At 42.3% G+C, this 12,918-nt stretch overlaps 1 protein-coding gene across 1 annotated transcript; it reads left to right on the forward strand.

Moving 5' to 3' along the window:
• The first annotated feature begins 2,367 nt into the window (after window positions 1-2,367).
• LOC109461910 (complement C1q and tumor necrosis factor-related protein 9-like) lies at window positions 2,368-10,235 on the forward strand. Its single transcript, XM_019758389.1, has 7 exons — window positions 2,368-3,077; window positions 6,860-6,985; window positions 7,297-7,536; window positions 7,953-8,086; window positions 8,592-8,811; window positions 9,331-9,419; window positions 9,885-10,235. The coding sequence occupies exons 1-7, from the start codon at window positions 2,684-2,686 to the stop codon at window positions 10,056-10,058; spliced, it is 1,377 nt and encodes a 458-aa protein (XP_019613948.1). The 5' UTR covers window positions 2,368-2,683; the 3' UTR covers window positions 10,059-10,235.
• Window positions 10,236-12,918: the final 2,683 nt, after the last annotated feature.

Below are 12,918 nucleotides of genomic sequence, written 5' to 3' on the forward strand. Positions count from 1 at the left end.
CGCTCGCCTCGCGCCTATGGCGCTCGAGGTCCCCTCTAGCAGTGGGAAGAACCCCCCCCCATTCAAAATCCTAGCTACGGGCATGTAACTTCAAGATGTTCTTCTAAGAGTTTAGAATCTATGTTGTATTTATCATGAGGCATTTACTAGTAGTATTTTGTAGAGAAATACAAGTGAGCTGACCAAACCCATAGCCCTTGTTAAACACTTTCTCATTGGCCTATGTCAAAGATCACATGTTGTACTTAGACCTTGTAGAACAATTATGAAAGCTCTAAAGTCATGACTGTCACCAGTTGGAAAATAATTTTTGATTACGACTGTAACTAAATGTGCCTATCACAGAACAAAAATGTTTGCCATGTTTTTTCCAGGGATCATTTAGTTTTAAATTAGTATGTGTGTATGGGCTAGCTCCTTTAGATCTCCATTTAGAAAAAGTTTTATTCAAGTACAATGTCCATTTTTAACTTTATGAGAGACTATTCATACATGTATAAGCCACATAGTTCAAAGTACCCAAGACCACCCAGGGGACTGATAAAATCTGATACAGGTGGTCGCTATAGATGGGATTCTTAATGCTTCTGTCAATGGGGAAAAAAGTCTTAGAGACCACCAAAAATGGCCACATTGGCCAGGTGGTAGCTTAAGCTAGATGTGCATGCCATTTGAAACAACTTCCATAAGTATTTATTCATATGTTTATAACATTTGTATCTGTGTAGCTGGTATGATACACACCACTACCAGTTTACCATATATTATGTAGACACTGAGAACCATGGAGCAATTTGGACGTTTGTAAATAATTCTGAACTTCTAATTTCCAAATTTGAAATGATTGATTGTTGACTAGCTTTTAATGATAATGTGTGAGATGTTGTAGAAAATTGTTGTCATTTGAAATTACTAAGATTTTCCCTTGAGATTTTCCCTTGAGAAATGTTGTAGTTATTCTTAATATGTTTCAGCTTCCACAAGCCTTTGCGTATGTGGTCACAAAATCATGTGCAAAATATAAGGTAGTGTTGTATTAATTTTGTTTTTTTAATTAAAGTGTTAAAACTTAAAACATGTGCTGTCTGTCTACTTGTTGAATACAATGAAGTTATACTGAAGCAAACCTACTATGAAAGACATCTTAGGAATATACTAGATACTTCCATCCTCCCATACATTGAATAGTTTCACCTCTGAAGGTCATGGCCAAAAGGTCAGTGTTGTAGCAAGGTCATAGCACAAGTATAGGAATGAAAAGGTACATGTACTGTGACAGTTAATGATTACAAGGTTTGAAAGTAACAGTTTTATTTCAAAAGTAGCCTGTCTTCCGTATCAGTGCTTTGTTTCAAAGTAGTTTCCTCACTATTGAACCTATTGTGCCTTGGCAAATTTTGTACCCTTGGGAAAGTCAGACTAACTTGGTGGGCATTAAAAGTGCGTGACAAGTTCAGGAAAACATACGGTCACCATCAAAGCCAACCTTCCCGCCACAAATCTGACCACTCTAGGGTTACCCAAAACACAGGGTGGAGGCTTTATTGGCCAAGAAAGGGAAATCCCACCTGTCAAATCAAACCCTGTCAATCAATTCAAGGACACAGAAATCTCTAGCTCTTATATGTGCTCTCATATATTGGAGGCACTCTCTTTCTGAAGTTCTGTTAGTACAGGTAGAAATTTGCCAAAATTAAGGAGGCAAATAAAAAGAGACCAGTATATGAGTACATGTACTGTAAAGTATATTATCTAGTAGTTCTAAGCAGAATGTAAAATTCTGGCTCAGTATCTGTTTCTACAATTTTTTGTGCATCTTTCTAGTTGTTTCTTACATGTTGCAAAAACAGGCGGTAAAACACTATGCTGGATCTTCACATCTACTTGGAGCCATACATGTTTGTACTACTAGTATCTTACACCAAATGGACCCTAAATGATGTATGTGTACACTTTTACATTTTGATATTCTATTTAACCCTTACCTATTCCCTCCTGACCTCCACGAAAAGAACCCTGCAGGCCAACTTGAGCTTCTCGTGAATAAAGAACGATTCAAACAACCAAACAAACAAAGCTTGGAGGTAGGTCCTTATTTAATGCATCTGCTTGGCTATGTTATACCGTGCAGCTGGTAGGTTAGCTGCGGGGGTCCGTCCGCACGTGCCTCACATGTCAGTGTCAGAGGAAGAAATCCCGGGTCCTGTGTCCCCTTTAATTTCCTAGAAGTCCACATCCATCATGCAGACTTCGTTAATTTCCTTATGAGAACAAATGTGAGGGGGTGGTTCATTGTACAAACTTCCTGGGGTGTAGAACTGTGTAAAAGTCGTCCGTACACCTGCTCCGTACAGAGGGTATCGTGGTTAGTCCCTGAGGACCAGGGTTACCAAAAGTAGCTGGGTCCCCCCAGAGAGGAACCACGCCTTGCATCTACTATCAAGAAAGGAAAAACGGGAAATTTAATGTCCAGACACCAGACGTTTGTCGCATTTCTGCCTCCACTGGATATTTGTCGGGCCTTTGACGGCATTTCTGCCCGTTTCCTGCAAAAACACATCAACGGTGGGTTTTGAGAAAACCGAAGTCTGGCAAGACTTGTGTTGTGCGCAGTTCAACTTTTGACAGCTTTGCGACCGGATCCGCTGTGAACTACCAAGGAGAACTACTAAGTGAACTTGCAATGGCAAAAATGGTGAGAATAACCTCAATTTGCGTGGGGATTTTGTTGTTGGTCGGGTCTGCCTTTTCCGTGCGGCTTGTGAAGAGAGAAGAACACGCCGTCGCCGCAAACCAGGACGAAAACCCGGGAGAACCGGCCAAGTACGTGGGCGACGTGGAGTCAGCGGCGGACGCCCTGACGCTGAAGAACTACCCGCAGGCCGACGAGCCGGCGAACAACGTGATAGAACCCGAGCACGCGAACCACGGCGTGTGGGAGGAGTTGGAGCACGAGCAGGACAGGTTCAGCGGGAGATGCTCGCCCTGCGGCTGCGGGCAGAGGGGCGACACGGGCCCGGCAGGACCGCCTGGCCCACCCGGTGCACCCGGACCGTCCGGCATCCCTGGAAATCACGGTAAGTTCCGGATCCTCTACATCTTCTTCTTCTCTAAAATAAGCCCAGTTACATAAATGTTCTTAACACGACAGGTTTACGACAGCTTCTGGATATTCTTGAGGCGGTCGTGTATGTGTCGTACGAACTACAGATGTCGCAGTACGACCTTGTACCTGAACGACCTGTAGCCTCGGTGAAAATCTAGATTACTACGACAATAAAATCGCGCTACAAATTTGACCACGCCTTTAATTCAAGTTCTTGCGGTCTTTATCAAACAAAATTAGATTACTTTGGAAGAACGTTTTTCCTTCTATGTTGTCAGGATCTCTGTCTATTTTAAACGCTGGTCTAGTACTTAACGCGTGTTTTGTGGCATGTTTTTCACTTTTCGCCTTGGAGAAAAAAACGTCGGACACCACACATCCGCTTGGAGACACCACAAGTGGAACCAATTAAACAGAGAGCATGGAGGCTTAGCAGCGCATAACAAATTAAACTGCAATTAGTTATGTACTGCAAATTGGATTTCCCAACTACTGTACTGCGCAAATTAGATACTCGCTAGATCCCTGGTTGAACCAAGGAGTTTGATCTTGCATAGACCACCCGATACCTTAAGATGTTTCTACCTTAACAGAGGTAAATAGATTTTGTGACCATTCTTTATTTCTAAACTTGGCAAAGACATTGCTGATCTATAGCTTAACCCGCTTTTAGATGAATTTTCAGCAATAAAATCCTTGGAAATCCTACTTTCGAGACCAAGCATGTCTGGTTTTAGTAGAGAGATTATAGACCTAGCTAAAGCCTGTAGTAGGCATCCTGCCATCTCGAAAGATGAAGCTAAAGAATATGCAACGTAAATCCTCATTTCGTTATTATAGATCAGGACATAACAGGCCACGGCCTTCTTTCCTGGAGACGTATCAAGGTATCAAGGTTATTCCTATGAGAGTCCTATATTCAGGGCCATGAGTTGGCGGTTTGACATACCGGGCTTCGAGAGGCGGCTGCAAAGAGTAGAAATTGGCCAAATACAGAGAGATAACATGCAAGAGGAGTTGGTCCGCTGGAGAGTACAGGCTGCGGCAAACTGTGCTCTCTAGCGGACCAACTCCTCTGGCATGTTATCTCTCTGTATTTGGCCAATTTATACTCTTTCTAGCCGCCTCCCGAAGCCTGGTAGAGGCTAGTTTGACAGACAGGCGCGCTGGTGCGTCCCTGGCGTGTGAACTGCCCCAGCCTCGACAGGCATTTCCTTTTGAGTCTGTTGCTCTTAATTGGATGACATTTGAGGAATTTCTCCCAATTAACACCAATCTTTGAAAACTGAAAAACGAAAACTGTTGTATAATGATCACCCTGACCTTGTAATACGAGTTGTTTTCATTACTTGTTTTGTGATAAAGGTTGATAATGAATATGTGTGTCCGTAGAGACGAGTCATGCTCCGTCGGTCCACTTTTGGTAGTCACGATATTTCGGGTCTTCAAAAGGTTATCTGAAATCCCAGTGTAGAAAGACCAAGGATTTTAAAAGGTCATAAGAAAGAGTACCTTGAGATTTTACTATATTTTCCGCCAGAAAGAAAGAACTGTGGTTGCCAGGCTCCTTGAGGCTTTTACGTGGGAAAATCACGAGTGAGCATTTTGTTAGTAAAGCATGTAAAACTCTCTAGCGTATGTAATCTTTATACTGCATCTTTTCCTGATTGTAGGAAACTAAAAAGAATGAATTACAGAAAAAAACAGCTGTTTTTTCTCTGTGCTTTTTTTTTCCTTACGCGTTTCAGGTTTATCTTCCGTCCCGACTTACGGTCCAAACTGATTGCAGAATACTTTAAATCCGCCCTGCTGAACCTGTGTACTAAATTGAAAGTGATTAGTTCTCCGGCCAGGCCGGGTGTTGTGTGATGGTTTACAGACGGTGTAATGCTGAGGTCACAATTCCCGGCCGAGCAGCTTTTGGGAACGAAAAATATGAAGTTAAAAGACAACAAAACACAGAAAAGTTCCTAATAACAATCATGGGCACTATTTCTGTATATTCTTGATATGATTTGTTACTTTTTCCTTCATACAAACAGCCCGGCCGGGCCCCAGTTTGGAAATGTGACCTAAGCATTAGGTCGGGACTTAAGGCTGCAGGGTGTGCAATCAATCAATGTACAGTCGCGACAGGTACATGTACTATCAAAGTCTTTACCACTAAGTTACCTTAAAATACGAGTATACTGTTTACACACATTGAAAAAGCTGTCCTACGATAGCGGTCGTATGGCAATCAAATTACTATTTTTTGCTGGCGCGAATCTGGTCTTTCCCCCGTATTACCTCTATATTATCTACTTAATACTATGGTCGATTTTGGGAGCCTTTGACTATCTCGCTGTAAAAACAAAGCTTGCGGAAATAGCCGAAAAGGCAACAGGAGACGGCCTGCTATCTGCACTTGATAACACGTGAGGCCAGAAAGGCTGGCTTGTGACGTAGACAGACGCAGTAAAGATATGAGTACCATGTAAGTCGCGTCGAAGTCAATTTTGACATGGGGCGGCCGGGGGTCCTTGAATTCTGTAGAACTGTGGAAGTGGCACGAAAACAGCTATTTCAAATTCAATGTTCTAGCCATATATCTACATACTGAGTTGAAAGCACACTATCCCAATGTATATTGACCCTCATGGAGCAAAAATACACAAAATTCTGACGGAAATTGTTACTGGAAGGGCCCTAGGCTGATTTTTAGGGTACCACCCAGAAAATAAAGGACTCATCTTAGGGCTTGTTTCTGCAGTTTTAAATACCCAAAGTATGAAATATTGATTGAAACGTGCTAATGTGAAGCAATATGTGTCAATATCACAAAGATTGCCTTATTCAGAATATTTCCAGTTTTGCTGCTCTGAAATCACTTTGGATGTCTGTAAGAATAACATAGCCATGCATACATGCATGTCGCTGGCAGCTGTGTTGTGTTCAGAAACACTCCGTAAAAAAAACTCCCCAACTCAGCATCTGGTCCCAGTGATAAAGCGCATTACGGGATGTAAATCTTTCTATCGGAGACCAACTTCAAGAGCGCCCCGTGGACTTGTGCCAAAACCTCAAGACTTAAACAAAGTTCAGGATACAAAACGGAGTACTGCGCTCGGGAGATTTCATCGACCACAAACAAGAGAAGGTTTTGGCGTTTCAAAGTAGTTATCTCTAAAACAACAAGTCCTTGAATTCAACCATTTGCTATTAAAAGATAAGGGTGAAGCCAAGTCTTTGGTTTATATGGTGAGGATGAAGGCTAGACGATCGCTATCAATCTTTTAAGGGCAAAAAAGATAAGATGGATGAATACACATTTTGTACTCCAGTAATCAGAATGTTCCATGTCATATTCTAGTACTGCCCCAGTCAATGTAATAATTGCGTTTTACAAGCGTTTATGTGTTTGTTTGTTTGTTTGTTTGTTTGTTTGTTTGATTACTTGTTGCTTCAGCATTTGTTAACAACGTGCCCCAGAGAGTTATGCATAGATCCTTATGATTTATTTTCTCAGATAAGTCGGAACTGACCTAATATATAAGGGAACATTTTTGGCGACGCCTCAGTCGCGGAGCCAAGCCTTGTAATGTTACATACAGTAGATGATACTAGCATTCTGAAAGAATCACACATTTTGTCAGTTTCAAAGGAAGATAGTATGAATGCAAAGCTTGAACAGCCTATGCTGGTTTGTACAAAGAAAATTATATTTCTCGCAATTAAACATTTGCAATTTATTTTTTTTTTCATCATTTACAGGTAACAACGGTAACAATGGTCTGCCTGGCCAGTCAGGACCAACTGGACACAAAGGTGACAAGGGCGAAATCGGCCTGACGGGAGCCGAGGGTCAGCCCGGCCCAATGGGGCCAATCGGACCGCCAGGTATGTACATGTAATTACAACCTGCTCTATAAACCAGCCACTGTCTCAACATCTAGTAAAACGAAAAGGCACGAACAGTCTTTTGTTAGTCTCCACCAGACTCCTTTTGCAGGCTGCATAAATCGTAGAAATCGGCAAAACAAAGGGATAATTGGCCATCGAGGGTCCAATCGGCCTGCATTTGGCCCGTCTGTACATATAGACATATTATTACTGTTGTTATTGTATTTCATCTGTATATGTTTTTATATGGGCGAGTCATGCCTGAAATAAAGAATAAAGTAAAGATATTCAATAAATCTGAATCTTAGGATACAAGGGAGAAGCCGGACTGATCGGGCCGGCCGGGCCTAGGGGACCAGCGGGGCCTATCGGCGCACCCGGCCAGCCCGGCGCTAACGTGCCGGTCCCGGGACCGAAGGGACAGAAGGGTGACGCCGGTCGGGACGGAGTGGACAGCAGCATCGCCGGTCCGCAGGGCCCGCAAGGAGACCAGGGGCCACAGGGCACTACGGGGAAACTCGGGCCACGGGGGTTACCGGGATTCAAAGGTGTGTACTAACGGTAATATTTGCAAAGCAAATACATAATGTTTACCTTCGCAAATGGTCTGTTCTGTTAATTCTTACTCAAACACATTCATATACTAGTATATGGTCAGACAGGAGTCTAAATCCCTCCTACTATAAAATTGCAACATGATGTAATCAAACACTAGTTACCATGGTGACAGGCGTCTGGTTCAGGTCATTGACCTTATCGGTTTGGAGAAGATGAAGATCAATAGGAGGAAGAGGAATTCGAAACAGAGCATAAACAATATGTTTTCTCTTAGAGTTTGTTTCTCCGAGAAATTTGATATTGCAATGTAAATTAGCGATAATTCAGTTTTTTTTAGTCTGCCAATGCTAATAAAGTTTCTTTTGTCTTTCTGGGTAGAATTAACGCAGTGATTGGCCTGTTACAGGTGACAAGGGTGCCGTCGGTGACGTAGGCCCGCAGGGTGACCAGGGACCCCGGGGAATGCCCGGACCCACCACCGTGCCCGGGATACAAGTCGGCGTGCCCCTGCAGTACAAGTACGTCGGCGACCAACCACAGGTACGTATGTGTGGACGTTTTAAGGGCGTCCAATGCAGTTTCAGTTCAGGAAAGCAATACAAAAACTAGATAGGTAACATTTGCAAAGCAAATGCATAATGTTTAACTTCGCATATGGTCTGCTCTGTTAATTCTTACTCAAATACATTCACATATATGCTGAGAGTATAAATCCCTCTCACTATAAAATTGCAACATTATGTAACCCAACATGCACCAATTACCATGGTGAGAGACAGGGTCAGAGGTCAGTGTTTGGAACGGAAGAAGAAGAAGAAACGGAGCAAAAACAATATGTTTTCCTTCAGTAAACATAAATATTCCTGATGAGGAAATCTGTCTGATATTGACATTTACTGCCATTTCTTAACACATTTTCGTCATCATTTCAGTTAAGTGTTTGAAATAGCCCCAAAAGAGGAGTCATTTTTGTTTATTTTTTGGTACCATAAATGAATAGCGAGAAAGATCCTATATTAAACAAGCCACTGTTTTCCGCCGACAGAGCGACGACCCTTCGGCGGGGAGGCCGGACAAGTACGAAGAGTTCTTCGGCAATCCCGAAGTCGAGCTTCGGGGATACTCGGCCTTTTCCGCCGCGAGGATCATCAGCATGGGCCCGGTGGAGGAGGACAGTAAGATCTCGTTCCAACACGTCTTCGCGAACGTTGGGGAGAACTTTGAGGCGGACTCAGGCACTTTTACGTGTTACGTACCAGGTACGTGTGGGGGCATTTTAAAGGCATCCAATGCAATTTCAGGGCGGCAATACAAAATATATTCTGGATGTGGAAATCCGTTTGATATTGACATTTGCTGCCATTTCTTTGCACGTTTCGTCATCATTTCAAACGTTTAAGAGTGTTTGAAATAGCACGAAATAAGCTACATGAGGAGTCCTTTTATTTTTGGTACCATGAATAAATAGCTAGAAAGATACTATAAACATGCAACTGTTTTCCCTCAGCGACGTCAAATTTTTGCCTAACCTTCTTGACATGGAGTTTCAGACTGCCTCAATTGCACAATGTAAACACAATTGCAAAGTAAACACCGTACCTTAGACCTTGTAGGTAGCCTCCTACAATTTTGACTGGCTGACAAATCAACTGACTTGGCGATACTAGCAACCACCCGCGTCAGTATAGAAGCGCCGCCTTGCGCCGTGGTTAGTATAGTACATGACAACCTTAATACACAGTATATATACATATGTACATACGTTCTCTCCTTTGTTGTCGCAGGTGCGTACTTCTTCACATTCCACACCTACCGGGCCACTAACCTGGAGGTACCGGCCTTCATCCGCCTCATGCTGAACGGAGAGTCTCAGGTATGGAGAAGTTAGACCCTGTATGAATGGATAAATGAATGAATGAATAAAGGACTGAATGAAGGAAGGAAGGAATGAATGAAGCTTTGTTTCCCTGTAAATCGTACAGATCTGTATACTGTTTGCGAAAAATACGTCTATCTAGACATTACGTTTTTTACCCATTTTTACTTATTTGTGATGGAAACTTTGAATATAAAACTGCGATGGGATTGTTGAATATTCATAAAAATGACATATTTTATATTATATATATATACTAAGGAAAGCTTGCCAGGGTTCCCAAAATTTAATCATTTCCAGGCTTGGGGCCACCCTATCCACACACCAAATATCATTAGATTCCATTTATACCTTCTTGAGTTATGCTGTTCACAGACAAACAAACAGACAGACAGGCAAACGCTACTGAAAACATAACCTTCTTGGCGAAGGTAATAAACCATTCACTCATTCCATCTCCAGGTCGCTGTGTACGAGTCAGACGACGACGATTACCGTGACACGGCCAGTAACAGCGTTGTTCTGATGCTGAAGGAAGGGGACGAGGTGTGGCTGCAGCTCGACATCAACAGTTACCTGTCCAGCTCCGTGGACAAGCACACCACCTTCACCGGCTTCCTACTCTTCCCCATGTAGTAACCGCCCCCTCCCCACCTCAAATTTTTACCATCTAGTAGCTATGAGTAGCTATTTGCTTGACTACGGGGCTAATTTTACTCTATGTATCAACCTGTTCACACCCCTACCCCGGAATCTCCAAGCAGATACCCGAAACTCCAAGCAGATATTGGGTTTCTCCTCTTCCCTATGTATTAACCCTGAACCCACTCTAACTTTACCATCTAGTAGCTATGTGCTTGAATACGGGGCTAATTTTACTCTATGCATCAACCTGTTCACACCCCTACCCCCGAATCTCCAAGCAGATATTGGGTTTCTCCTCTCCCCATGTAACCTCCCCATCCCCACTCCAACTTTTACCGTCTAGTAGCTATGTGCTTGAATACGTGGCTACCTTTACCCTATGTATCAACCTGTGTACCCACTATTCCCGAATCTCCAAGCAGATACTGGTTTTCTCCTCTACCCCGTGTATAACTGCCCTACTCCTACTTTGCCATCTCAGTATGGCACAATAACATGAACTTTTTGCACAACATTTGTACTATGTACAAAGTATGGCAACTACTGTTACATGACTACAGTTCTATAAGGCTAATCTACCTAATACAAGGGTGCATAGTATGGGATAAAAGAATAAAAATGGACCTTTGCAATGATGGAAGAACTTAGAACATCTAGCTATGTGCTTGAACACGCGGCTAGCTTTACTCTACCCCACCGAATCTCCAAGCAGATGTTGGGGTGAAAGATTTGTAACGTTTTCTGGTGGTCAGGCTTCTCTTACAGCCGCTTAACATCTGCTTGATGATCAGCCTCCCCCTCAACTTTACCCCTTATCTAATGTGCATCAAATCTGCGACTAACTTTACTCTTTTCTACCTCTAACTTATACTAGTGATAAACTATTATGTAAAGCGCACGTAATCTGTACAGAAGAATGGAAAACGTTTTAATTTAGATTGTTAGAATGAAGGATAGTTGAGTAGTGCCACTCTGCATTACATTTTTCAATTACATAAATGGTAATATATCTAGACATATGTATGTACTTCATTTGATAATGGAAATATTTGTTAAAGGAAATGAGTTCAGATTTGGATCGGTTTTGGTCTGTTATTACATGTCAATTATGATTTAAAAAAACAAGTCTGACTTGAACGATTTGTCTCTGGTTTGATAACAAAGTTGATAGAAATTAAATTCGAAGACGAAAGATGTTTTGGAAAGGGTCAGTCACTGAGTGTAGCACCTAATAATAAAACTGTTTGGTGCCGATATTTCCTGTTTTGTTGGTCTGATTTCTTATCCCTTAGATACAAAGCGTTTCATTCGTTGGTCAATGTCAATTGATGAGTTTTTCATAGCCCACCAAGCCAGTCTCGATTACATGCACTTCAACTGCTGGTTACTAGATGGCGTTATTGTACAGACCATCTCCAGGCAGTATTCTTCAAACATGTTGCACCAACTGTGTGCTAATAGAAACCGTGACAACGCATTGAAAGTTGAAGGCCTATTTCAAAGCCTACGCCTGAAATCAGCACACATATATATACACGTAAATGAGAATACGAGCAATCAACATATATTCAAGAAGTCAGTGTGTCTGATTCCCACCAGCCATCAGCAATTTGGCATGTTAACACTGGCAGACAGGAGACCTGGCGACTTTCGCTAGTAATGATGATATTACTAATCAAAGGGAGTCTAAAGTCAGAGGGGACCTAAATGATTCCAAGAAATGTAGACACATTAGGCATGTTTTAGTAGCTGGCATTTGGCCACGAATGAACCGTAAGTTTGTATTTCGGTGTTGAAGTTGCTGCAATCCGTTTCAAACGAATTTGTGGGGTCGTGTGGCGTAGCGGCAGCGTACTCGGCTCGGAACCAAGAGGTCCCGGGTTCGAGTCCTGACATGCCACCGATCTTGTGCCCTTGGGAAAGGCACTTAACACGACTTTCCTCACTTAATTCAGGTGAAAATAAGTATTGTATTGTCCCCTGTGTTAGTGGCGGCATTAATATAAGTTGGAAAAAAACTTGAGTGTGCCGTCACCACGTCTTGTGATTACATGTACATGTTGGAATATAAAAAAAACTGATTCCCATAACCATTTCGTTTATCATTTTTGAAACATTGATGTGTTGGTTCAGTCAAAGGAATAGACAACAGACAAGGGTGCTCTTATTCAGCCAAAGGCCGCTGTGCAATTCTTTTGACACGTATGAAAGATAACCTGTAAAATAATGCGATAAGCTCTTACCAACTGTCAATGTAGTTATCACACTTTTCGAATTCTGTGAGAAGAGATTGTTTGGAACTAAATGGATGAATAGATGAGATAGATGGCTATAGGCTTTCCAATATCTCACTAATCACACCCATTCATCATTGACCAATGGGGAGCGTACGGTCTGACGGGTGAATATAGACTAGCAAGTTTGATTGACACTTCAAAAGGCCGACCTGTTGCGTAACTTGGCGCCGTCCTGGCGATTTCATAACGTCGTGTTCAAGATGCAAGAAGAATAATCTCTTTAAGAGTCGAACTTGATTTGAGCATTGATTTTCACCTACTAAAACTCACAACGTTTCTGACAGAAAATTCTGAGGGAAAGGACTTCTTTATGAAAGCAAGGATCTCCTTGATGAAAGGTTAAATGTACGCCTACCTCTTCCGCTGTTTTTTAGTCCCTCGGTCCGTTTTTTTTGTGCCGCGAACATCTGTGAAGAAAAAGAAAGTGGCGACAGGAAGAGGTGTAGTTAGAAGGTAATTTAATTATCATTTGCACCGACAGAAAATCTATCAAAAGGTCCTTGCCAAAACCCGCTGTTTCTGACAGGAAATTCTCAGAGGTGGATGACCTTTTT

This window comes from Branchiostoma belcheri, unplaced genomic scaffold (assembly GCF_001625305.1).
Source record: "Branchiostoma belcheri isolate BF01 breed outbred unplaced genomic scaffold, Haploidv18h27 scaffold97, whole genome shotgun sequence".
Classification (NCBI taxonomy): domain Eukaryota; kingdom Metazoa; phylum Chordata; class Leptocardii; order Amphioxiformes; family Branchiostomatidae; genus Branchiostoma; species Branchiostoma belcheri.

What these genes read in the sequence shown, in the direction of transcription:
- LOC109461910 (XM_019758389.1), top strand. Translation starts at nt 2,684, where the DNA reads ATGGCAAAAATGGTGAGAATAACCTCAATTTGCGTGGGGATTTTGTTG. An exon ending in GGGGCCAATCGGACCGCCAG is followed by an intron (nt 6,986 to 7,296) that starts GTATGTACATGT and finishes TCTGAATCTTAG; the next exon opens with GATACAAGGGAGAAGCCGGA. An exon ending in GTGTTACGTACCAGGTACGT is followed by an intron (nt 8,812 to 9,330) that starts GTGGGGGCATTT and finishes TTGTTGTCGCAG; the next exon opens with GTGCGTACTTCTTCACATTC.